The 25709-nt window shown below is 44.7% G+C and overlaps 1 protein-coding gene across 2 annotated transcripts in view; it reads left to right on the top strand.

Annotated features, from left to right (window-relative positions):
• The window catches only part of LOC147893116 (uncharacterized), a 68899-nt gene that overhangs the window by 6675 nt on the left and 36515 nt on the right, over window positions 1-25709 (top strand). The window contains exons 4-7 of one of the 2 annotated variants that reach the window (XM_087387209.1): window positions 4483-4640; window positions 4774-5985; window positions 13821-13875; window positions 18688-18836. In XM_087387209.1, the coding sequence (XP_087243335.1) occupies window positions 4483-4640; window positions 4774-5985; window positions 13821-13875; window positions 18688-18836 (1574 nt within the window). Of the gene's footprint in view, window positions 1-4470; window positions 4641-4773; window positions 5986-13820; window positions 13876-18687; window positions 18837-25709 lie in introns of both variants that reach the window. The other variant, XM_087387208.1, reaches the window with a different exon arrangement.

The raw sequence follows: 25709 nt of genomic DNA, 5'->3' as shown, positions 1-25709 counted from the left end.
AACATCTTGTTTAGAATATTTGGCATACTCAATCGCAAGCAAAACATTGGAGATATTGTCAGTGATCTGCCTTCTGGGAACAAACCCATACTGCCTGGGATGAAGTCCTGCCTACAGGATAAATCGAACCCTAAGGACAATCATCTTGGCAATGAGTTTGTAAATGACTAGCATGAGAGATATGGGCCGCCAATCAGCCATTGTCTCACACAACCTTTTTTTTGGGATCAATTTGACAAGGCCATGTTTCCAAGAAGGAGGAAGAGATTGTTCTGCCCAAGCATGATTGATCATAAGAAGAAGAGTGTCCTTGAGATCACCCCAAAATGCACGGAAAAATTCAGTAGTCAATCGATCCCAACCGGGAGAGCTGCCTTTACGTAAATGACTCAAAGCATCATCCAGTTCATTAAGCATAAATGGCTGCTCCAATGCATGAGCCTGTTCCCGAGACAATATAGGCTGAACATGCGTAGGAAATTGAGACCTAGCTGCATTCACTTGCATCGAATAATCAGGCTGAGGAGAAAAGAGATGCTGAAAATGACTAGAGCATTGCGATTCCAATTCTGATTTGGAGGTGGTCCAGGTGCCATCATCTTGCCTGATCCTGCAAATATTCTCCTTTCGCCTATCCGCATGCAGGCTTTTAAAGAAGGCCTTGGAGGAGCAACCCTTATCCAAAAGGGGTTTCATGCAAGCTCAGATTTGCCACTTCTTTAATTTGCGAAGATCATTTTGATGGATGATATGAACCGCATAAGCGCAAGAATCTTGTTCAGAAGAGGTGAGCTGCCTATAAGAGCTGATTACATCCATTTGTTGCTTGTGAGATTGAGCCCATTCAGCTTAAGCCTGAGGTTTTCCATGTGACTCCGTCCATAATCTTGAATAACAGCCTGCAAGCGATGTGCAAGACTGATCCAAGCAAAATCCATGTCCTCCTGAGCATGTAAGAGGAGGGGGCGGATAGCCACTCTCACCATATTCTGAAATTGTTGATGAAGCAAATAAGCACTATTAATATGGAGTAGACGACGACCAAAAAAATGCATATTATCTGTCAATCGTGCTATAGATAATGTCAAGCATACTGGAAAGTGATCAGACAACAAGAGGGAATGATCAACCCATAATGTACATGTGAAACTAACATACTACTGAGCATGCAACAAATACCATGTGTCAAGTCGAGCCCAGTAATGAGTGAAAGCATTGTGATGGTATGTATAACCCATATCTCTATCCCTTGTTGAGAGCCATAAATCTTCTGCATGCAAGAAAGAAAGCATATCCTCCCAATGTCGAAGCTCAGTGGGGATCATGTGAGATTGATGAGTGGTGTTGTCTTGCATGGCAGGCGAGTTATTAAAGTCTCCACACAAAAAAGCATTAGACAGCCATGGATATTGCTTGAGGGAGGCCCACATTTGAGCTCTTATCGCAGAAGTTTGAGAGGCATAAACCGATGCTATTTCATAAAGATCGGCATGGCAGATGCATCTGATTACCATCCATCGACCCTGGGGGTCATTGTAAGCAACCGTGGGCTGCATATCATGTTTCACTAGCATGCATACCCCCGAAAAGTGCATTGTACCAGCATAAAAGATGTCATAACCAGCAAAGTGGCCTTGCTGGCCAGCCAAGAAGTGTTGATTGTGTTCGTGCAAGGAAATTACATCGGGGTGCATTCTATGTACATAGTGCCAAAAAAGTCTCCACTTATTGACATTGCAAAGACCTTGGACATTGTATGTAATGCAAGTAATTGAAGCAGACATAAAAGATATGTACAGTCGAACCGAGAAACATAGTAAAGGTACAAGGTGTCAGGCATCAGCCATGACATCCACATCCACCTGGCCTCCTGGATCAATAGCTCTATCGTCCTCATCATTGTCACATACAGGAATGCACATCAACCCATAATCGAGAAGTCAGGCTATCAGCAGAGGTAGAGGCCTGACCAGGGGTGGAAGTAGAGGCATCCCAATGCCAAGGTTGTAACGGTCGTGGCTTAAGCGCAAATACCTTTTTGGGTTGCTGCCAGGCACCCTGGGGAGAGGCATTAGATTCTGAAATTTTGCCCTTTCCCTTATCCTTTTGCTTGGCTGAAACATGGACCACACTGTCTTTGGAAAGAGCAGATTTAGATGTCACATCACCCAACTTGCTAGGCATAGCCTTAGGCCCCGGACCATAAGTTGGAGGGGTAGTATTTTCTGTAGCAATAGCCGTAGGTGGGAGCTGATGCAGGACTGCAGACACTGTGAAGCTAGATGGCCAAACTTATGACAAGTAAAACAAGCACCTGCAAATACTCCCCATTTCAAGTCAAAATATTTTTCGCCCAAGGGAACATCCTCCACCTCTACCGCAATAGAAGGAGGGGTTGGGTGATCTGTATCCCAAAGAATACAAAACCGATTTCGATTACCCGATGGACGGGGTGGGCATACAACTTGCCCCAAAGTAGCTGCCAGACTAGGTAACTCAGCCCTCATATAGTCCGGAAAATCCACTACCTCAACCCATACAGGGCAGTGATGTCGAATGAGACCGTGATAATCCTTATTTGGCGACCATGGCATGGCATGCACCATTTGTCTGCCATAGAATAGAGGGGACATCTCCAATTTCTGTTGACGATATGAGGCATCCAAAAAGTGCACTTCATAAAAACCTCGAGAAGCAAAGTATACTCCTTCAACAAAGCAACCTCCCAACAAAGCCTGAACCCACTGAGCCACATCATTTGCAGAAGGTAACTTCCCAGGGAAAAAAATGATAACTGCTTGCTAAGAGAACTTCCGGAGAGGAGTGACCAATGAGGGCAGCTTCAACTTATACCTAAGTGCCGGGGGAGGTTTGGCCCACTCCTTCCGGCTCTGGTGAAATTCATCCTTGATCATATCGAAAACATAGTGAGCATCTTTAGAGGCTGAAGTAGACAATTCGACTTGCTGTCTTTTGGGGTCCCGGGAGAAACACACAGACACACACACAGACACACACACACACATTGTTGAGCGTCCAAAGGAGAACACATTATGTAGCTGAGGCTTTGACTCTCATTATTGATACGCTTGGAATGATCTCGTTCTATTATTTTTGCAACCCATTTTATGCAAATAAATTCAATTTGTTGACAGTGTGTCTTCAATTCCCCTAACTCGTCTTTTGCTAGGCTTGTGGACCATACTGTTCAACTTAATTGACTTTTACTTGTCTATGGTACTAATCTCTCTAACAATGACTTGGAGTTTTAGATAGACGGAGGGAGTTTTTTAAACCTAAGATCCTTCGATTGGGGGTCTGACTTTGCCCATGTGTAAGGGTCCCCATTTGTAGAGGATGTCTCACTTTAGAGGCCTTTAGCAGCTTGGATGGGAGTGGTGGCCATAGCTATACAAGTGCTCACTATTACCAACCGCCCATGAGCTTGGAGAAACATATTGAGAGAGGTTGATGTTTAAGTAGATTTAAGTTGGATTTTGAATGACTTGTTGGTAGTTAAACTTTTCTAGGCATGTGTAGAAGAGAAACATACTCCAATCGTTCTTGAAACTTTGATTCTATACTAAAATAAATCTTGAAGATTTGAAGTTGCGAATAGAAGCTTGTTTCACAAGTTTTCAATTATAGATATGAAAAAGGTAGCCTTACATTTTGATTCTTGTTGGCTTAAATTTCAAAAAGCAAGACCTTGAATGGGAAAGAAAAACGTGCATAGAGGTTGTAGTGTTGGAGAGTTAATGCCAATGTTCAGCATTAGAGATGCATGTTTGAGGATTGGCTTGCTGTCTTCTTTAGAGGGTTTGATTGGGGCCCTAGTTGCATCAGATACCTAGATTAGAGCTGCTTTGGCATTTTTCATTTTTGGGGACGAGGAGGCACATTAGGGTACCTGTCAAGAGCCCTTAATCTCTTGTCGGATACCGACCATTGGTCTTTCTAGGCAGGAGAGGAGCCGTACGTTTTATAGCAATCGCTTTCTTTGGTTTACGGAGGTTGGCTTGATTCAAAGAACCGGATATCTTCAGATCCAGTTGTCCCATCTCCTTAAATAGCTCATAGTTTTATCCCACAGATTGGAGATCAAGAAATAACAATGGAATATTTATCTAGATTGGAGAATGTGCATGATATGTGATTCAAGCAGGTGGAGATTGAAGACGGCTAGACCTGGAGGGAAGAAAAGTCGGTATCCTGATGATTGATATCACAGATTCTAATGCGAGAGCACATACTGCAAATATTTTTTTTGTCCTGATGTGTATGGTCAGTGTTTTAAATCTTCTGTTGCATTCTTTCAATCTGAAAAGTATGATTGCTTTGTTTTTTAGTTCATATATGTTTAATAATCCTGAATTTATGGTCTGCATTTTAAATCTTCTGTTGCATTTTTTGATCTGAAAATGCTTTGTTTTTCAGTTCAACTATGTTTAATAATTCTGAATTAGTCAGGTCTTGACTCAGTGGAGGCTATTGGGGAAGTACCCACAGCGGCTGCAAAGGTGGCTGCGGAAATTGGTGCCAATGTTGTTACCAGTGGTGCTGTAGCAGAAACTGGCCCTCGTCCAGACTTTAGCTCCTGGACTGTGCAAGATGATCTTATGTTGAAAAATGCTATGGAGGTGCTTTCTCCTTTTGTCTTTGCTACTAAGGACATCCAAAGGCTATCGTAGTTTTTTGTTGGCAGTGTATCTTTGTCTCGTATCATTTTGCTCTGAATAGGATCAATTGAAAACGTCGACTTGGGGATTTTAGGCTGGTGCAGCTATGGAAGCACTTGCAAGAGGTGCAGTGAAGTTCTCACAACGTTATACAGTACAGGAGCTCAGAGAGCGATGGCGAGCTCTTTTGTATGATCCAGAAGTTTCAGAGCAGGCAGCAATTCGGATGCTAAAAAGTGAAGCTGCTGCAACAAATCCAGGGAAATTCTCTTTTTTAAACAGGCAAAAAGATCCAAAAGATGCTATGAGAAAATGGAAAATGAACAGTGTCCGGACACATTTTTACAAGATGAGGAAGCTGATTGCTGCTGAAAAATTTCTTGATGATGGTGAAGCCCTACCAAATAAGATGGCCACTGATATTTTATGTAGAGATTCTCCCCCAAAATCTTTGCTTGCTCAATTAGATATGTGCACCTTTGAGCCTGGTGAAACAATCCAGAAGGAGCTGGAACCTTGTGTAGAAGAGAGTACCTTTTCTCAGATTGTCAGGCTGCTGGCTGTTGGAGATGTGGCAGTTGTTCAAGCACTTCCATCTGCTGCCGCTGGCGATCCACTCCAAGAAGCAACACATGCTCATGAGCATATGGTCTGTGTTTTGAATACTGAAGATACAAACGTCCCTTCCCCTCCTCCTGGTTCTATCATGCACTCACCATCCTTCTTTCTCCGAGTAGATTCACCCTTGGAGATTGAAGGTGAGGAAAACGAGTCAAGTATTTCAGGTGGGGAATATGAAGGGACTGATGACTTTGAGATATCTGCGCATGAATTATTGCCAACCATTTCAGAGGAAAAAGGGAATATTTCCAGGGTAGCACTGGTTGGTAAGATGGAGCCCAGTTTAGATAACATAGAGAGCAGTGGAAGATATTCCATTGATACTAAGGCTTTGACCGTTGCTGTGCAATCTCGCATGTTAGATGGAATTGTTCAGAAGAATGACAAACAAGCAATCATTCCTGTTGGAAATGCTGGTCCAATGAAGGAGAAGCCTTATACGGATGATCTTTGTGCAGGTGCCAACCATCAGTCTAAGTCCTATTCTAATCTTCCCATATGTGCAGAACATGGAGTAGCCTCCTTTGCTTCACATCCAGGGTTTTCTGGCCAAATTGAGGAAGGTCTATGGTATGAGGATGGTGTGTTAGCACCCAGAAATGGGACAGGTGCTTCACAGGAAAAGTATGAGGAGAGTTTGGAAAGTGAAGAAGAAATGCCGAGTTTTTCTGATGTGGAAGCAATGGTACGCCCACTTTCTTTCTCTTTGTTGATGTATTTCTTTCTTTTCCATTTGTCAATGATATTCCATCTGTTTATAGGCTGATAGTAAAATCTAACATGCTTAATTGGGGGATAGGGGGGGGAAGGCTGAAGGGGGGCGGGGGGGTTTTTTTTTCTACATTGTGTCCATGGACTATAACATCCTAAGCTAGGCGATACAGTATATTTTTACTTCGGTGTGACATGTATCAACCAAGGTACCAAGGTAGTTAACCCTTGTCACATGCACCAGGATCAAGCCTAGGTGGCAGTGACAACTGGCTGCCTTGTCAGCCTATCGCCACTCCCTATGCAGCATATATGGCAGGTTTTGGGGCCTCCAAAGGGCAGCAACAATCATCAAAAGTGGGCTGGGGGAGGCGCCTTTTATAGGCAGCCTCAACCCCCCCCAGGTTGGCCCCTAGGGCTGAGTAAACAGTCCGACCAGCCCAGCCAACCAGTTGACTGGCTGGTTGGTTCGGCCAAAACGGGCGTTTCCAGTCGCTATATAAAGAGGGCCTTGCCCCTCATTTCAGCACTCCTCCGGCAAGGTTCGGTGCCCTGTTTCAGCAGCAGAGCTCGTAGCTCCATCCGCAGTTTTGTATGCCGATTTGGCAATCATGTACAACAGTAGTCAGGGCATTTATGCCATCAGTAAAAATAAAGCAGTATACTAGAGCTAGGAAGATATCTGGTGTATATCGTGCTTGAGTTCTTCCTTGTATGCTCATCTATTTTCCGCACAGCTAGTCCCCGCATATTACAACCCTTGAGGCTAAGACTGATGAAGGGGAGGTCTAGGTGGAATTCCAAGTGATGAGAGGAGGGTTCAGCTCTCCTTCTATAGCCCCCTAGTGGCTTGAAATGACCTGGCTGATCTAGAAAGGGCCCAACTGTAGACATGCCATCTGCCACGTGGCAGCCAGTCGATTGCCATATCAGAAGATTACCGCATGGCTGTTGATTGTGCCACATCAGTAGACCTTTGGCACAATTAAGAGCACTCGTCGTGTGCACCATGTCATAAGTTGCTTGTAACACATCATCAATTGCTTTTGCACAATGTCATCAATTGTTTGTAATTCATCATCAGTCCACGTGTTTGACATCTTGGCATTTGGTCTGTTGATAGGCGGCTGCTGTATCAACATCATGAAATGATTTACGTGAGGGGTTTTTGACATATTATCTATGCTTGGGAAATCTATTTATTGAATGGCCATTTGTGCCATGCCCCAATCTTACCTGCCATTGTGCCATGTCCCAATCTTACCCATAGATGGCTGAGTTTTTAATCTATTCTTTTGCTCTTTAGCTTCTCCTCATTGGGGGCCTCACATGTTGAGCATCTAGAGCATTGAGCTCTAACAATCCTTCCCTCCCCCTTTTCAATGGCCTATTGCTCAAGCACGGTGGTGGTCCAATTCCAAGAAGCTTTATAAGGTACTCGTGTGTTTTTCGACTGAGCACCTAACCCTTGTTTGGACAATCTGACAAGACCAACGCTTTGCTGAGCATGTCTTATCATATAGAGTGGTTTCAAAGCCCAATCTGGAAGGTGGGGAGGGAGGTGGTCCATTTGGATACCTTGACTAGCAAACCATCTGGATATGCATGCGTACCAGGCCGTGCCAACCCCACTCTCGGCTAGTCATTTGGATGCCAATAGTGCCAACCTTGGTAGTCTTTAGCCAGGCAAGGCCCAAACCTTGTGAAGAAATGTCACCGTGTGGAAGATGGCATTAATCTGGAGTGGTGTCATAGGGAACTTTGCCTGTATGATCTAATGGGGAACTGAGGCTTTCTTTGAATTATCCTGATAGGTCTCCCCCAGAAGGGTCCCTTCTATAGTTAGTCCTCAGCCTGGCTCAGTCCGGTACAACAACAGATCCGGGACTGCCCTCCAGTAGCCCTCAGTTCCAGGTCTACAGTGAGGGATCTCCCTCTCTACAGTATTCTCTTTCCTCTTTTGACATTGAGGGTCTTCCCTCCATACCATACTTATTCTTTCAGTTATATTCAGGCCTATCGGGCAGACAGTTATTCAGTTATTATTTATCTCTTCGGAGGCCATTTACATCCCTCCCTCAGGCTCTCACACTCACTCCGCGATTCCACATGTGTTTGAGTGCATATTTCATTTCAGTTCAGTTATTGTGAGCAGAGAGAGAGAGAGTGAGTTAGGCTATCTCCCTGTTACAATCTTCACTCCAGGTTCACCAGACCAGAGGCGCAACCAACGCACGCACACTAGCACTTGTCGAATGCGATATATACGACAGACCTGTCAGCGTGTCGAGGGCTGTCGGAGTGCTGCAGACTCTCCTATCCTGATCCAGGCCTCTAGAACTGCTGCTGGCTCAAAGCTAGAGCACTGAAGGGTTGGACGAAGAATGAGGGCCAAGGGGCTGCCTTTTCTTGGCCCCTTGGGATTGGCCGCTGCAATCCCACTGACCAACATCCTGCCAATACCCGATTGCACCGACCTGTTGATGTCACCCGACTACCACGTGGCTCGTGTTGACATCAGCCACTGATGTGGCGCTGATGTCAGTCTCACTGACATGGTGCCTGCTGTCCGCCTGCATGTACCTGTGTGTACCTTGTGGTAGTCCATTTGGCTGCTACACAGAATGCTGACATGGCTGCTTGCGTGGCGGCTAGCATGTCCACGGGCTGTGGATGACCGTGACATCCCCTTCTGCTGAAACTCGAACTAGGGTATGGAAAAGGCCTCCTTCCACTCCACGAGGAGGTCTGGATAATCTGTGAAAAAATCCTATTCCACCCATGGTGCCTCGTGGGAGCCCCTTTGCTTGAATTTAACTGCATACAAACGTTGTGGATTGCTTGTCCCTTTCTTGAACCGAGGAAGCAGGATTTTCTCAGGTTCAACTACCTCGGCCTCATCAGCAATCTCAGGCAGCTCCACAGTTGGAACTGCTGCTAGTGCCATGGGCTCACATACGGCTTGAGCCATGACACATGAAAAATGGGATGCATGGTCCATGTCGAAGCACAGCTTTGAATATCGGAAAGGGGCCAAAGCTCCGATGAGAGACCTTCGGGCACTTTCTTCCCATGAATCCAATTCAGCTTGCATAGCCTTCAACCAACAATCATCTAGAAAGGCATCCTGATGGCATAATGGCTGTTCATTGCATGCTGTAGCAACCAATGCACAAGCAACCAAATTCTCATGCTCTTTCCGGACAGCGGGTCTAGTACGGGTTGGCAGAGGAGTATCCTGTTTGCTGTCTTTAAATGTGTCAAGGAGCCAATGGGGGACCTTTTTGGGCTCTTGTATTTCAGCTCTTTCCTGGTCAAGAGCCCTGTGCATAATGTCCTGATCAAGCCGAGGCATATCAGGCTGTAAATGAGGCTGAATATCAGGCTGCACATGTGGCTGATAATGACCAACAGATGTAGGAGGAGCAACCTCAGATGTGACATCATCCTGAGCATTTGACAGAAACAAAGACATCAAACTGTCAAAGAGATCTGGTGCATCAACAACGGTTTGATAGTCCAGCAAAGGCATAGTGGAGGATTCATCAAATACAACATCCCTACTGACGAAACACTTGCCTGTGTGGGGCTAGTAGAGCTTGTAGCCCTTGCTCTCTGAGCTATACCCAATAAAAGTGCATTTGACAGCTTTATCATCCAACTTGGTGCGTGTCTGAGAAGGCACATGGGCATATGCCAAGCATCCAAAAGTCCTCATGTGAGAAATCCTGGGCTTATGACCTGTCCAAAGCCTCATAAGGTGTGATGGTCTTCAATGCCTTGTGGGACATCTGTTCAAAATGTAATTAGCAAACATAACGGCATCCGACACAACTTGTTAGGCAAGTGCTTGCCTTTCAACATACACCTAGCCATCTCCATCATTGATATATTCTTGCGCTCAACCACGGGATTCTGTTGAGGAGTGTAAGGCACCGTGCACTGATGATGAATGCCATGTGAAGCCAAAAAAACAGCAAACTCCTTTGACATATATTCACCCCCCCTATTTGTATTAAGGTGTGCGATTTTCAGCCCACTCTCATTCTCAGCCAAGGCAATAAAATGCTTGAAGCATGCAAAAACTTCAGATTTGGATTTCAATGCGAAAATCCAAGTGTACTTGGTAAAGTCATCAACGAAGGTGACAAAAATAATAGAATCCCCCAAGAGCTGCAACCCGCATGGGTCCACAAACATCACTATGAACCAAATAAAGCTTGTGTGAGGCACCGACTCTCCCATCCTTGGGAAATGCAGAACGGTGCATCTTATCAAGCAAACAAGGTTCACAGACATGCTTTGAAGGCATATGCATTTTGGGATGATCAACAACCATACTATCCTTATGTAACTTCACCAAAGCCCCAAAATTGAGGTGTCCAAACCTCTCATGCCACAAATGGGTATCTGCCATGGTAGAAGAATCAAGAGCAAAGGCATCTGCATCTGCAAGTCCAACATCATCCAAGCATCTGTCATAGGCATCAAGTCTATACAGTCCTCTAGCCAATGTCCTAGTCAAGACCATGGTAAAGGCATGTAGCATCATACACTACAAACCGAACACCATAAAAAAGAACCTGATAGCCACAAATAGCTATGGCTGAAATAGAGAGAAGGTTCTTGCGAATGCCTGGAACATAAAGCACATTCTCTAGAGTGACAAGACCACCAGAAACAGAAGCAAGAGCAACTTGCCCAATGCCTTTCACTGTATATGATGCATTATTGGCACATTTGACTGTCCACTTTCATTGGGAGGTACATTAGCTTGATATCAAGACCGCTTTCCTTCATGGGCATTTGTAGAAAGAGGTTTATGTTTCCCAACCTCCTGGCTTTGAGGTTGAAGGTTTTGAAAGTAAGGTATTTTGAGCCATGTCCAGGATACTTCAGCCCATACCATGGAGGGGGGTTTGTAGGCCATTTTATGGGTTATCCATAGGTGCCACTCATTCCTTGGTATGTGCCTTGTAGGCCTAGTTACATTCTGTTAGGTGAGTTGGTACAGTTAGTACATGTACCAATTAGGATAGTTAGGACACTTAGTCCAGTTAGGGCACTAAGCTTCCACTCTCAATTTTGGCTGCAATTCATTACAACATCTTGATTTTTGTCTTCTCACCTCCATTTTTGAGCTTCCATTGCTTGCCATAGCCTATGCAGTCGACTATTGGGTTGGGTTAGCCTGCTAGGTGGGTCCGTTTAGACCGAACCAGCCAACTAGGGTAGAGTCGACTAGTAGTCAGCCCCCTATTGCCTATAAATAGTTCTTTTTTGCTCTTTGTATTGTACCTTTTAGAGGTGCAGTTCTGCCTTTGTTTGGAGTCTTCCAAGGCACAGCTCATTCATCAGCTCATAAACAATGGTTCATCAAAGGCACATTTTATAAACAGAAGCATGTCTATCCATCAAGTTCGTGGAGCTTTGCAAATTGGCTAACTTGTGTGTCGAGCATGATGCATAGATGTTGGACATGAGAGGCCAATCATAATGGTCCTATGGTTTTCCACTAATGGGATCCCTTGCCCTGTGAATGGGACTGATGGTAGTAAGAGTCCATGTGTGGGGGAAACTGGTGCTTAGTCCATATGCAATGTATTCAGTACGTAGTCTCTCGTGATCATTGGCTTGGCCATTATGTAGTTTTAGAGCTGCGTGTAGTGGGCAAGAACATCGTTGTATGATTCTTTAATGAGAAGAGTGTTAGGTGCAATCGTCGGACGAATTTTGTTTCTGAAATTGTGAGGTGCGAGCATCTAAAATAATAGTGAGTGTTTTAGATTTGTGTGTTTGACATCATTGGTGGTGAATAGTGCGCAAGAGCGTCGTTGTACAATTCTTTAGGTGCGTAGCATGTGAAGAGTATTAGGTGCAAGTGTCGGAAGAATTTTGTTTCCAAAGTTTTAAGGTGCAACCACTTAAAATATTAAAAGAAAAATAAAGTTAAAAAAAGGGGGGGAACTATTCACATCACACGTAGAGAAGAAAATGAAACACATAAATGATATAAAACATCACATTTAACCATTAACAACATGAAATAGTTATTGAGAGGAAAGAAACTAAGAGAAGTTTGATAAATACATGATGAAATCTGATCAAAAGACATCTTGTGCAATACATATACTGCCATACTGCCTACATATCTGAACTTGAGTCACCCTCCTTCTTGCAAGGGCACAATCCTCTAGTCGTGGAAGTCGATTCCCAAGAGCTTCTGAATCAGGGTCATCCTTCAGCAAGGTCCCTGCCTTCAGGCTCCCACACCTGTGAGCCTCCTACTTGGGCTCTGATACCATGTTAGAAATGACCCAAGAGAGGGTACGCACAGCGGAAGACTGATAGAATAGCCCAAGAGCTCACACAGTGTGGTGTGGGATGTGGAATCACAAACTTCTTAACTTATGTGCATAAAATAGATGTGCAGACTCATCAATAGACAATGAACCAGCCAGATAGAGAAACCACCAAAATAATATATCTCTGTCTAAAACTATGGACACAATACAAAAGAGATAGATCCAGAGTCCCACCAATGGTGTGGTCCTCTGATCTTACCACAAGGTACTTCTCCTATCTTCTAGCTATTTCTAGACTCGAGCCCGCGTGCTCCTTGTCGAGCGTCTGTAGACTTTCTGTCCAGACTTGATCTCTACACCTTGCTGTCCTGGATGTCAGCCTAGGTGTGCAGCCCTAACTCAGCTTGTCTGCAGCTCTTCAGCCTCCTATACACCTCCTGGATGTAGGCCCTATAGATACTGATCTGCTGCTCCAGTCTGCCGAGGCTGTGCTGCTCCAGATGATGATTTATGAGGGCTGGAGGCCCTCCTTTTATAGGCCCAGGGGCCTGTCATAAAAACCGACCAGTCAGCTTCATACTGGCCGACCAGGCTGCTGCTGGTCCAGCCCTTTAAGGGCTCTAAAACTGGGGCCCCTTTGGCCCACACTTCTAGGGCCTTTAGCCCTCCAACAAGGCAGGGGCCCAGCCCTATATAAGGCATGCCACTGCCCACTAGCAGCCCCATTTGCTGCTCCACCTGGCCTCCATGTGGCCGACCCAATCTGCTGGTCTGCCCCGCCCTTCTGCGCCATCTCCTCTGCCAGACAGCCCGCCACGCAGGCGCCTTCAGCCTGCCTATGCCGCCACCTGTGTGCCTCTTTTGCAGGCCCATGGATTCCTGCTTTGACAGCTGCCCACATGGCAGACTGTGTGTTGCCCATGTGGCAGCCCCAATATCCCCTGGTCTACCTCCCCCATGCTCTCCTCATATGGGGGCTTACAGATGGGGAGGTGACCTTTCCAACAATAAAGAACATCAATTCTTACGCTCAAGGAACCTCCTACCAAAAACAAAAGCTACCACCATTACAAAAATGTAGCCTTCTTCTAAGAAAATCACCCTCACACACGTCGTCAATTTAACAAGCTCTATGATGAAACTGTCCATGATATTACACAATGTACGATGTTCAACATTCATTGCCTTACGCATGGCCATATCTATTACTGTCCGTTGAAGGATATGCTTATTCTATATGAATTTTGCAACCACTAGGTCCACAAGACTAATTTTTTACTCGTTTCATGGGAATAGATAGTAATTGGCATCTTGACAAAGCATGCAGTTTTAGAAAATGAAAGCTTTCTTTGTAGAGGTTGATTCCTGACTGTGGACCTCGGGTATTGTAGAGTGGTGTGCTTGTAGGTTGCGTTACTAAATGTATGTCTTTGCTAGACAAGAGAGATCACAATGCATGTCATTATTGAGAGGCCTGCCTTATGGATTTCTTCTTTAAACACAGATATTAGACATGGATCTGGACCCAGCATTTGATGAGGATGTATCAGCACGTGCAGGTATTCCAATAATATTTGTTTGTCAAGAAGTTTGGATTGTATCTGGCTGAATTGTTACTTCATTCGTGATTATGTCTATTTGATGAGTTGTCCGTGAGAATGTAGTCTTATCATTGAAATTGTGTTTCTAGAGGATGATCCTTTGTATATGGTGGTTGGATCATCAGGTCCTAGCTTGCTTTGCTGCTCTATGTGTTCATCTCATTGAGTATGTAATGGATTTCTGCTGTTTACTCTAGGGGAAAAAAACGTGGCTTAGCCTTTCATTGTAGTTTGGAGGTTCATATGGATAGTTTGAATATGCCTTAAGGAAACTAAAGGCATTAGTTTGCTTTTTAATCATCTAAGGAACTTGAACCTGTATTTCAATAGAGCCAGCTCATTGCTTTGTAGGTCTTGTACCTTTGATGTATCTCAAGACTCTCTTGGCTGCATTCCAATGAGATTGTATTGGATTTTCCATAAACTGTGAAAGTGAACTTACTGCATAACAAATATTTGGTCTTGTGATAGTCTAATATATAAGAACTCCGATGAGCTATCAATTGTACTTGTCTTTAATTGTAGGCTTTTTTGGATCTTTTGTAAGTTTCAGACTCTGTTCCATGGGAGTGGCTGCAATCTTGCAATCTGCCATGCCATATGAAACTTTTTCAAGAGACTGTCCACATATTTTTGCTGGCTGAAGAAGGTGCTGTCTGAGTCTATCTAGAACTTAATACCAAGACAATAGTGCATAAGTCCAAGATCTTTCATGTCGAGCTTTGCACATAAGTCTTGTTTCAACTTGCTGATGAAGCTTTCATTGCTTCCTGTTCAAATTAGATCATCTACATACAAAAGTGCTATAGCAATGTCTTCCCCTTCTGCATTGGACTTCATGTATCCCAAATTAGCAAAATACTTGTCAATTTTGCTATACCATTTTCTTGGTACTTGCTTTAAGCGGTAGAGACTTTTCTTGAGATGGCAAACGATGCTCTTTCCTTGGTTCAACATAACCTGTTGGTTGCTGCATGTAGACTTTCTCGTCTAAGTAATCATTGAGAAAAGCATTTTTGACCTCTTGTTGATACACATTCCATCTGGTGAGTGTCGCTAGTGATATAAAGAATCTAGTAGAATCCATCTTTGCTACTGGAGCATAAGTCTCATCATAATCTTGACCATATTGCTGTGCAAAACCTTTTGCAACTAGTCTGGCTTTGTATCTTTCTATGCTTCCATCTGGGTTGCACTTTATTTTGTAAACCCATTTATTTGCGATGAACTTCTTTCCTGGTGAAAGGTTACATAAATTCCAAGTATTGTTTTTGTACAAAGCTTCCATTTCTTCATCCATAGTAGCTCGCCATTCTTGCTTGTGAACTTCGTCTTCGAAGTACATTAGTTCTTCTGTACTGTTTTTCGTTTTTGAGCATATGTCAATCTGGCTGGTGGTCTGCTTTCTCTAGTAGACCGTTTGAGTTGTTGTGGCTCGTCTGGCAATTCTTGCTCTTCTGTATCAACCCTTTCTGTAGGTGTCTGAGTACTTGGTGTGACTATCTCCTGAGTATTTGATGTTTTCTATTCTGATTCTTCATTAAATATTACATCTCTGGAGATAATGACCTTTCGGTTGATGGGATTGTACAACTTGTATGCTTTGCTTTCTTCACTGTAGCCAACCATGATGCATTTGCGTGACTTAACATCCAACTTTCTGCGATGATTGTCATGTATGTGGGCATATGCTATGCAACCAAATATGCGGAGATGTCCAATGCGTGGCTTGTATCCAGTGAATGCTTCTTAAGGTGTCATACCCTGAATCAGTTCAGTTAAGCAAGTAGTTTGCAGTGGCAATGGCTTTTGCCCAATATTGATTTGGAAGATGCTTCTCATTGAGCATTGCTATAGCAATGTCTTCTAAAGTCCCATTCTTCCTTTCAGTTATTGCATTCTTGTGAGGAGAATTTGAAGATGTGAATTGTCTTCGAATGCCATTACTTATGTAAAAGTTCATGAATGCTGAAGACATGTATTCACCTCCTTTGTCAGATCTTCGGTCTTTGATCTTTCTGCCTGTTTGTTTCTCAACCATGGCTTTGAATTCTTGAAATCTGGAAAAAACTTTAGATTTTTGTTTCGAAAAGTAGACCCAACAATATCTACTGTAGTCGTCAACAAAAATTAGGTAGTACAGTGAACCATTGATGCTGCAGGTCTGTGAATAACCCCATACATTTGTATGTATCAAATGAAGAATGCCTCTTGCTTTAGAGATGCTTCTGTCAAAATTGGTTCTCTTTTGTTTATTGAAGTAACATGCTTCGCAAACTTTTCCAAGGAATTGAAGTTTTGGAATTCCAATTGCCATATTATGGTTTCTTAGCTGCATCAATCTTTTGTGATTGACATGTCCATATCTATTGTGCCAAATTATGGAAAGTGGCATTGGTTGCTATTGAGCTGACATGGCATGCAAATTTGGTACTGAAGCTAGTCTTCTGAACAAGTGTCCTTCCTTGACTAGCTGGTATTCCCTAGATTTATCTTTGATCATCATTCATCTCCATCGAAGCTGACTCTGTAATTGTGTTCTGTCATTTGTCCAACTGACCAGAGATTCTTGCTGAGCTTTGGAACATAGAGTACATCTTTCACTAATCCTTTCGTATCAGTAAAATTGTTCATAGGGACAATGTCTTTTTCTTGAACTTGATTTGGTGTGTTAGCTGTAGTGTAGATAATATTCTTCTGTCCTTCTAATGGTTTCATCTCTGTAAACCATTCCTGATGCTTTGTCCCATGCAATGATTCAATACTGTATATGTACCAAGGATCTTGATCTGCTTGATCAACTTAATAACAACATTTGCCTTTGGAAATTACAATCTATGTCAGTGTACACTGTTTCAGTCTTCTGTGTATCCTCACTTGCAAGATACATATTCCGAGGTTCATTAGCATAATGACTGTGACTTGAATGTCCACCGATGATTTCCTCTTGCACGGAAATTCCCTCGATTGTAGCTAGATTGACCTCCTCGGTTGTACTGCTTCTTGCGAAAATCTTTGTCACAGTGTCGAAACTTGCACTGAATGTTTGACAAGTTGGTGGATACATTCCCTCTTCCTTGAAATCTTCCTCGGTTGGAATGATTTTCTCTTGGATGCTGATTTTGCTGTTGCTGCGGATGCTGCTGTTGATGATGATGACTACTTCTCTGAGATGCTCTACCTCTGCCTCTACCTCTGTGTGAAGCTGTGAATGCTTTATCATTGGAATGACCTTTGCATCCTTGAATGGCATGAGTCCTCAGTTCTTTATTAAATAACACTGACTGTAACTCTTTCAGTTTGGAATTTGTCTTTGAATGGCAATACTCTGGACTAGTCTCGTATCCCTCTCCTAGTCCATTCAGGATGACTTGAACCATCTTTGTTGGATTCATAGTCTCTCCTGTTGCTGCGAGTTGATTGTTGTAATCCTTGATCCCGAGTACGTAAGCATGACCTATTTCATTGCTGTTGCGAAAACTCTTGTTGATTGGGTTTCTCAGTGTGAGAATCCTAGATGTGTTCTTAGACTCGTAAAGAGCTGCGAACATATCCCAGCCTCACCTTTCCTCACGGTGGCTAGGCGGCCTGGTTGGTCCCAGGTACTGGGCCATCAGCATTCAGGTTCCAACAATGCTTTTTAAAAATTTGCTTGCTAGTTGAATGGAGAATGTTTGAGGCTCATGGGTCCTTGCAGAGAGACAAGTTCTTGCTAGAATGGAAGCCCTTTAACGAGCTTTTGCTAATAGTATTGTCGAATAGGAAATTGCTTTAGATTTCTCTTGTCTCGAGGGTTGCTTAGGTGCTGGCTGCCATTTGGATCCGGTTCTTTTTGTCCCGTTTTTGTGTAAAATTTTGCTTGCTACTTCAAGTAGTTGAGTTTACCTGTGTTTTTGACTTGCTAGTGTAAGCTGTGGTGGCATATTTAGTATTGAGGTTCTCTCCTTCTACGACCTTTTTTTGTCTTTGTACTTTGCTAGGCTGTTTACTTTGCTAGTTTTTAAAAGGCTTTTGTGCTCTATGCTGCTCTGCTGGCTGTTGTATTGCTGAGGTAGTTTTTCTTGTCCTTTGTTGTTGTCTCTTCCTGTGATGTCTGCTCTCTTCTCACATTTGTTTTGTTTTCCAGCCTGTAGCTAGCTTTGTCATCCAATGCCCTGCTGCCAGCTTCACTTGGTCTCTGAATTATGTGGTTTTCTCAGGTTCTTCAATTTGCTAGTTTCTTTTTCTGTTGCTTGTGTCTTGCAGCTCAAAGGATTGCACTTTGTAGCATGCCTTGTGGTAGTTTCTCTAGGATGCCCTTTCTTATTTGTAGGATCTTTTTGGCAGGGCTGAAACTTTATTTTGGTGAATGTCACAAGTTTGCAGTCTCCATATGCTCCATGCAAATCCTTAATCTAAACTCTGTTTTCTCTCATAATTCGAGTATTAAGCGTGTTATGACAGTCATTACTATGCTGCTTTGGCTCAGTTAAACTTTGCTTAATGCTAGAAAACATGGAATGGCAAAGTTGGAGAGTTACGCCTATCACTTCTGACAAATATGGTGCTTATGAAGATGCTTTACCTGCTGCTTTTTTGTTAGGTTGGAAAAGGTCAGGTTGCATATGGTTGCTTTTTCAAGGATCGTATTTAGAAGGAGATCAAAGTTGAATTGTTGTCTTGCGTGTCGTTTTTACATCTTTTGATTGTAGATTTTTCTCTTTAACTCTGAAATAAATGCGCATTTTGAACTTTTAATTTTGCATTGTTTGCTAATTTCTCTTCTTGTAGAATCTCGGCGCTTGTACAAGAGACACCGCAAGACTTTTATGAGGTTGGAACAAGGTGCTAGTGCTGCTCTTGAAAGGACTTTGCATCTCCGAGGAGCCATTGCTATTTTCTATGGACACCATTTACAGTACTTAATCACTAGAAGCGAGGTACATTTTCTTGCTGAATTGATTGTGGATCTCAGGTTTCATTGATTTTTTTTTTTCAGTAACTAGAAGGATGAAATTTCCTCCCTGATCCAGGAAATAGCATTAGCAAAGAAGCTCTTGCTTGTTCTTGGAAGGTCTCTTCCTGAGCTGAATCCGTAGTTATGTTTTTTACTCCTTGTTTGTAGAATGGCTGTAATTTGCTTTCTTGGAGATTTCTAAAGGGTAAAGGTGCATCATCTTCCAAAGATATGCATTCATCTCACTAATCAATAATTTCAGACAAGGCCAGTGTGAGATAGGGAGATGGAAGTAAGTAAGAATTTTTAAGACTTATGGTCTTAATTGTTTAAGGAGTTTATGAAAGGGATGAATAGCTTTCCATTTGTTCCGGTTGTCTTCGATCTCCTCGTATTGTGGAAACCTTACTATGGCATGACCAATCATGATTGTGCAGTCTTTTTTAAGACTGGATGGGGTGCCTATCTTAAGTATGGGTATTATAGAGTTTTATGCGTAGGGGTGAGGGCAAGAGGGTATTTGAGGCACTATCCTTAGGCTTAGGGTTAGCTCCTAGGTCTCTTCCTAATCTCAAGTAGTGCATGTGTTGTTCAGCACGATCGAGGTCCCAATTCTAGTTTGATTCTTCTTCGATGTGGAATCAAGAGTAGACAGTGCCTTGTGGCTAATTTATCATGCATTGAGTTAGCAATTTAGAGTGCATTGAAATATGGTTCAGTGTGTATTGAAATACGGCCAATTCAGCATGGTGCTAATTCAGTGTCCTGCGAATTCAGCATGCTGCTAATTTAGCGTGCCCCCTCCCCCACCTTCTCCACCACCAACCCCCCCCTTTTCCACCCCCCCCCCCCCCCCCCCCCCCCCCCCCCCCCTCCACCCACCCCTCAACCACTGGGTGGGGATTCCTCGCGGAGGGAAAGTCACCCATCCCCATCACCGCCAATCCAGGCGTGTGGCACACCTATGCATGCTCCTTATATGATGGCCCGAAGCAGGCACCGCCAGACATGTCCACTATGCCCAGGCCCACTACTTGTCATCTATTCACTATGCAGAATGTGCGGGCAGCACTTCACCAGCTCCACAACCGGAAAGCACAGGATCACGAAGGCCTTCGGACAGAGCACTTCGCACATGGATAGGAGGTCCTAGCACCGATCCTTGCACATATGTTTAACCTTGTAGTTTGCCACGACTTCCCACCAGCATGGAGCACCACTACTATCGTATGGATACACAAAGTAGGAGACCCTATGGACACTGGGAACTATCTTACCCTCATGATTGGCCACACACTGGCCAAGATCTATGGATCGGTGCTAGAGAGAGAGATCAGTAGTCACACAGAGACACGGGGCAACGAGCACTAGGGCAGGCAGGATTCAGGAGACATCACTCTACTCTAGACCACATTTTTACTCTAAGGGCTATCATTGAGGAGGCGAGGTCCAAACATCAGAAAGTCTACACATGCTTCGTAGACTTTTGAAAGGCTTTCGACACTGTTCCACGATCCCGCATGATCTGGAGACTACAGGAGATCCAGATCCTAGAGATACTGATTTGGGGTGTGATGAGCTTATATGAGTCAGTCAAAGGCAGGGTCTGTGCCCCAGGCGGCCTATCGGAGTGGGTCGAGAGCATTATTGGGGTGAAGCAGGGCTGCCCTCTCTCACCGACTCTTTTTGGACTCTACATTGATGAGATCACATCTTTCGTAGATCGCATAGGTAGTGAGGGCTCATCACTAGGGGATCTCCTCATACAGATACTGTTATATGCTGATGATATAGTCCTCATATCCTCTTCAACGGAGGGACTACAGAGAGATCTGGAGGCCTTAGAGGTGTTTTGCAGAGAGAGAGAGATCTGACGGTCAACCTTGGGAAAACTAAGGTTATGATCTTCAACACCTCACGAGCAGTGACTAATCGACTTACTTTCACCTATCGTGGTGAACCAGTGGAGATAGTGCAGTCATACACATATCTGGGAGCAGTCTTCACAGGACCCAATTTCACGATGAAACATGCAGCCCAGGCACGACTCACATGAGGGCATAGTGCTATGGCTAGACTAGAGCAGCAATGTTTCCAGGCTCACTTGCAGGATCCACCAACGAAGGGCTGGCTTTTCGACACACTAGTGCGACCGACTGTCATGTATGCAGCATCTTTCTGGGGATGCAATCTTCCGAGGACAGATTGGAGGAGCTTCGAGTGGCTACAGGTGGCGATGGGATCGAGGATGATCCGATGTAAGCCCTCAGTTCCACATGAGATAGTACAGGTAGAGTTCGCCATGACACCTCTCCAGGTTGATGCCATCTTTCAGACAATGACTTTCATCCACAGGGTGTGGGACTTACCCCATTGGAGACTCCCAAGATTGGCCCTAGAGTCATCCAGACGACTCACAGAGAGTGGGGCAGACACATGGTATGCACGCATATCTACATGGCTCGCCAGGCACGGTATCCAGATGGATAGGCCTCCCCCCTTTGAGTACAGCATGGATGCACCTCCTGAGTTGATTCTGCAAGATGAGATCAACCGTATTATACGGTTAGACCTCCTCCAGCTTCACACATCTCGGACTTGGGGGGAGGACCAGGAACTCCCCACCATGACCCAGTTCTATCGCGACCACTTCCTGCGAGTATCAGAGGAGGGATTCATTATCAGACCCCAGTATCTTGAGGATAGAGGAGTATCTCATGCATCGAGGATTGCCATTGGTCAGATGCGGGTTTCATCCCATTAGCTGAGGATTGAGGTAGGGAGAGCAACGGGTATACCTAGAGAGCAGCGGATCTACACGCTATGTACGTTGGGGGCGGTTGAGACAGAGGAGCATTTCCTTTGTATTTGTCCAGCCTACTATGAGATTCGAGGATGCTACCACTGTCTCTACCTAGAGGGGAATGGCTTCGGTCCTTTGTCATGATTGATCCATTTCCATGACCAGGTCTGTATCGGACTCTATTTGATGGAGATGCGGCGACACAGGGAGGCGCTTCTATGACAGATCAGAGAGCAGCAGGGGTTAGTTAGACCACTATAGGACATAGAGGGTGATCGGGCACAGCGGCACGTCACAGACTTCTATACATTTGAGTCAGCCCTTGGACACAGTGGAGTGGAGGAAGAGGAGCTAGCCGATATGAGAGCAGTCTGGATGAGCAGCCAGCACAGTACCGTTGAGAGAGGGACGCAGAGGCCACATGTGCGACAGAGAGCCCCCAGAGTACTCTATTGAGGTCCGACCTATCACAGCTTTCCTCAGAGGAGACCGACAGAGATGAGGGATCACTCTAGACATAGCCCAGAGAGTCCAGAGAGTGAGGAGACCACGCCCCCCGCCACAGCTCGAGACAGCTCGACAGACGCAGATACCGGATATTTTCGCAGCCCACCAGAGAGCCATCACGGTACCAGGCTTCGGTTTCGTCCCAGCGCTTGGATAGATTGATTGATATGATATGACTATGATTATGTTTATGATTATGATTCTGTTAGCATAGATTAGTACTCAGCAAGGGTCCTAGCGTACCCTTTGCTTCAGCCCACTGAGGATTGTATGAGTTCGCTTTTTTGTGCGCTTTGTCCCATAGGCCCGCGAGGTCTCCGGTGGATGTTAATATCTCTCTCTCTCTCTCTCTCTCTCTCTCTCTCTCTCTCTCTCTCAGCCCAACCCCTCCCTTAGCCCCTCAGCCCCCTCGCCAGCCCCTTAGCCCCCTCCCTGGCCTGTTGCAATCCAAGCGGCAGGCTGTGGAGCTGCCCTTAAAAACAGGCCGTTGGGTCTACTCTCAGCCCTCGCCTAGCCTATACACCATTGGGCCTTACCACGGGCTGTCATCCAGCCTAAATCTCTCTCTGCCCTCGCTTTAGCCCTCGGACTTTCAAGAAAACAGCGAGAACAACCAAGAATCAAGATTCGAATCAAGAAAAGGCGCCAACAAGAGCTTCATCAACATCTATTCACAATGCACTACTTAAAAAGAAGAAGAAGAATACCAGTTCAGTTGAAGATCACCTAAAGACCACTACAGGCTGCAAACATGCACATAAATGTGAGGAAATTATATTTTTCTGTTTCTCTGCACTTTTGCAAATAGACAAGGGACAAATAGAGCTTTTGCAAAATGCCTACACGAGGATGTGTAGAGAATATTTGGGGGAAGCAAGCACTAGAAAATGCCATGACAGCCTACACAGCAGGGACAACTCACACTGCCACATCTAATGTCCTCGGCATGCCTGGCATTGATCGAGAAAATTGATAGTGGTCACAAATGTGGCCCAACAGAGAAAGCAGGTGTGGATAAAACACTGGCTGAAGTGAAGAAACAAGGAGGGAAAATACAAGAAGAGTGGAGAAAGAAGAAGTCGAAAAGGGAAGAATGGGAGAAGGAAAGGGAAGATGGGAGAAGGAAATAGTTGAGTGGGAAACTTAACAAAACAGACTCCAAGACAAGGTACATGCTTTGGGGTTTGAAGTGCAGCAACTAAAAGACACGAAGGGGACCTCCAAGGCCATGGAAGAGCTCAAAACAGAAAATCCCACTCTCCGAAGAGATACTGCAGCTATGCAAGCAACAATACAAGGAACACATGCTGAACTCAAACAACAAATCAGCAAGGGAGAGGCAAAGATGATGGAGTGGAAAGATGTGGTTAAGAAAGGTACATCAGCCCCCAAGAAAGATTTTATTTCTGAAGCTCTGGAGGAGGAAAAGCGTCACATTTTTGCCGCCTGTACGTCTCAAATTGCCACCCATACATCGCCGGTATGCTGAAATCGACCTTCAGCTCGTACATTTGCCTTTAGCCTGTCCAACTGCAGCACAGACATGAATCATGATTCATGATTCCATGTATCTTTTTCAATTATGAAATATGACCATTGATGCTTGAATCTAAAATGTATTGTTAATTTTCTGATTTAGAAATTAGAAATATGTTTCAAGCATCCAATTTCAAGTTCTAATTGACATATCAAATGTCTGTGTACTATGTTTCATGAGTTTTTTTCAAGTATTGGACTTCTGGTGGTAATAAACTAAAATGTTTTAAAAACGTTTTAACAGACGTTTCGGTTTGCCCCGAAATGTTTCTGAAACCCCGAAACGCATTTCAAAACTTGGCGTTTCGAAACTCCTCGCCTACTATGTTATGGAGGCTCAGGACATCATCTTTATCAGCACCAGGTTTCTAGTGATCGTGTTGAGATGTTTCAAGCCAAGAGGGCGCTTCTTCGATAATACCTGTGGTGATCTTCAACGACAAAATGTCACACGACAAAATTCCTCCGGCTGTTCCAGCGGCACACAGAGCTCCCTGGAGATCATGTTCCATCCAAGAGCTGAGAGGGGGTGTTGGAGGTCGATGTCCCGTGGCTAGGTTAGTTCATGAGTGAGGGTCTTTTTGTGAGCATGCCTGCCCCCTCGTGGGGCTAGCCTAGTGTAGAGTAGGGCAGATCTGCATGTGTAGAGGAGACTCGGGGCCCAATGGGACTGCTATGGTGGTGCACTCCTGCTAGGGCTCCCAGGAGGTAGGGCTTCTTCTTGGCCTGCTAGTTGCCGCGTGGCAGCCTGTGCTGTGGTGCATTCTGCTGGGCAGTGTTGGGGGCCTGCGTGGCCACAGTTGAGTTGGCCTTGTATAGGTAGAGGTGGGCTGACCTGCTGGTTGGCCTATAGGTAGGGGGGTCAGTGCCCTTACATGGCTGCGTGGCAGTCCATGAGAGTGCAGGAGGGGGTTGGCCCTTTGGAGCAGTGCAGTCGCGTACCTAGAGCCAGGGGTAGAGCCCCTTGTAGAGCTTCTTGGCAGCCCCTATGTGGAGCAGAGGGGGTTGGTGGCCTTATGCAGTAGGTGGGTCGGCCCACCTTAGGCTTGCTGGTTGGCTTGTTAGACCAGCCGACTGGGGGAGGGGGGAGGGGTGTGGTGTCTATTTATAGGCCCCCCCTCGCACACTTGATCTTCATCTTATTGCAGCATCACCTGAGCATCTATTAGAGGTTTTGCCCATCAGTTCTTGGGGCTTTTCTTTGTTCAGTTCCGCTGCACTTCTCACACAAGGAAACGTAGGAAAGGACTGCAGGAGCTTGAAATCGCTTGGGAAATTGGGGTTTGGATTGTCAGAGAGGGGGGCGAATTATTGTAGGCTTGTGAATTCCAGCTTCTGGAAGGCAATTTGTGGTTCACACTCTCCGATCTTGGCATAGCACTTCCATCCACCAGAGTTTCCCTACAACTATTGTGATTCATAGAAGGTGTATGTTACACAGAGTTCAACTGATGTCCACCTCTTCCTCTTCCTCGTTTCATCCCTTTGCCCACGATCCTTATACCGGAGAACAGAAGGCCAAACCAAGGAGGTGGTTGATACTCGGCTACACAAGTGGCAGGTACACTTCCCAATTTCATCCCTATGCTGATGATAGGAAAATTCAGCTTGATGTAGGGTATTTGTTAGGCAAAGCACTTCCTTTGTGGAAGGAATTGTGGCCGAAACCTACAACCTGGGCTGAATTCGAAGAAATCTTCTGGAAAAGAATTCTTGGAGGAGAAAGATTATGACATCGTGGGCAATTTTAAATCCCTTGACACGGCCAAGCAAAATCTTATCTAGAGAAGCAGAGACTTGCAGAGACGTGCGACCAAATGGGTCGCGGCACTGGTTGGGATTCTGTGCTGATGGATTACTTGATTGTTATAAGCTGCTGCAGGTCAAGTACAACAAGAGTACCACTTTTAGGAGGCCATAGGATACACACGCATTTATGTACTCCCTTACAGGTGGCCGCAAAAGCATCAATAGCACTTTAGAGAATCTAGAGTGTTTATTTTATCGGCC

The sequence above is a fragment of the Dipteris shenzhenensis genome, chromosome 16 (genome assembly GCF_047967505.1).
Source record: "Dipteris shenzhenensis isolate YYH24624 ecotype China chromosome 16, Dip_SZ_1.0, whole genome shotgun sequence".
In the NCBI taxonomy this organism is placed as follows: domain Eukaryota; kingdom Viridiplantae; phylum Streptophyta; class Polypodiopsida; order Gleicheniales; family Dipteridaceae; genus Dipteris; species Dipteris shenzhenensis.
This window is presented reverse-complemented; position numbering and strand designations above follow the sequence as displayed.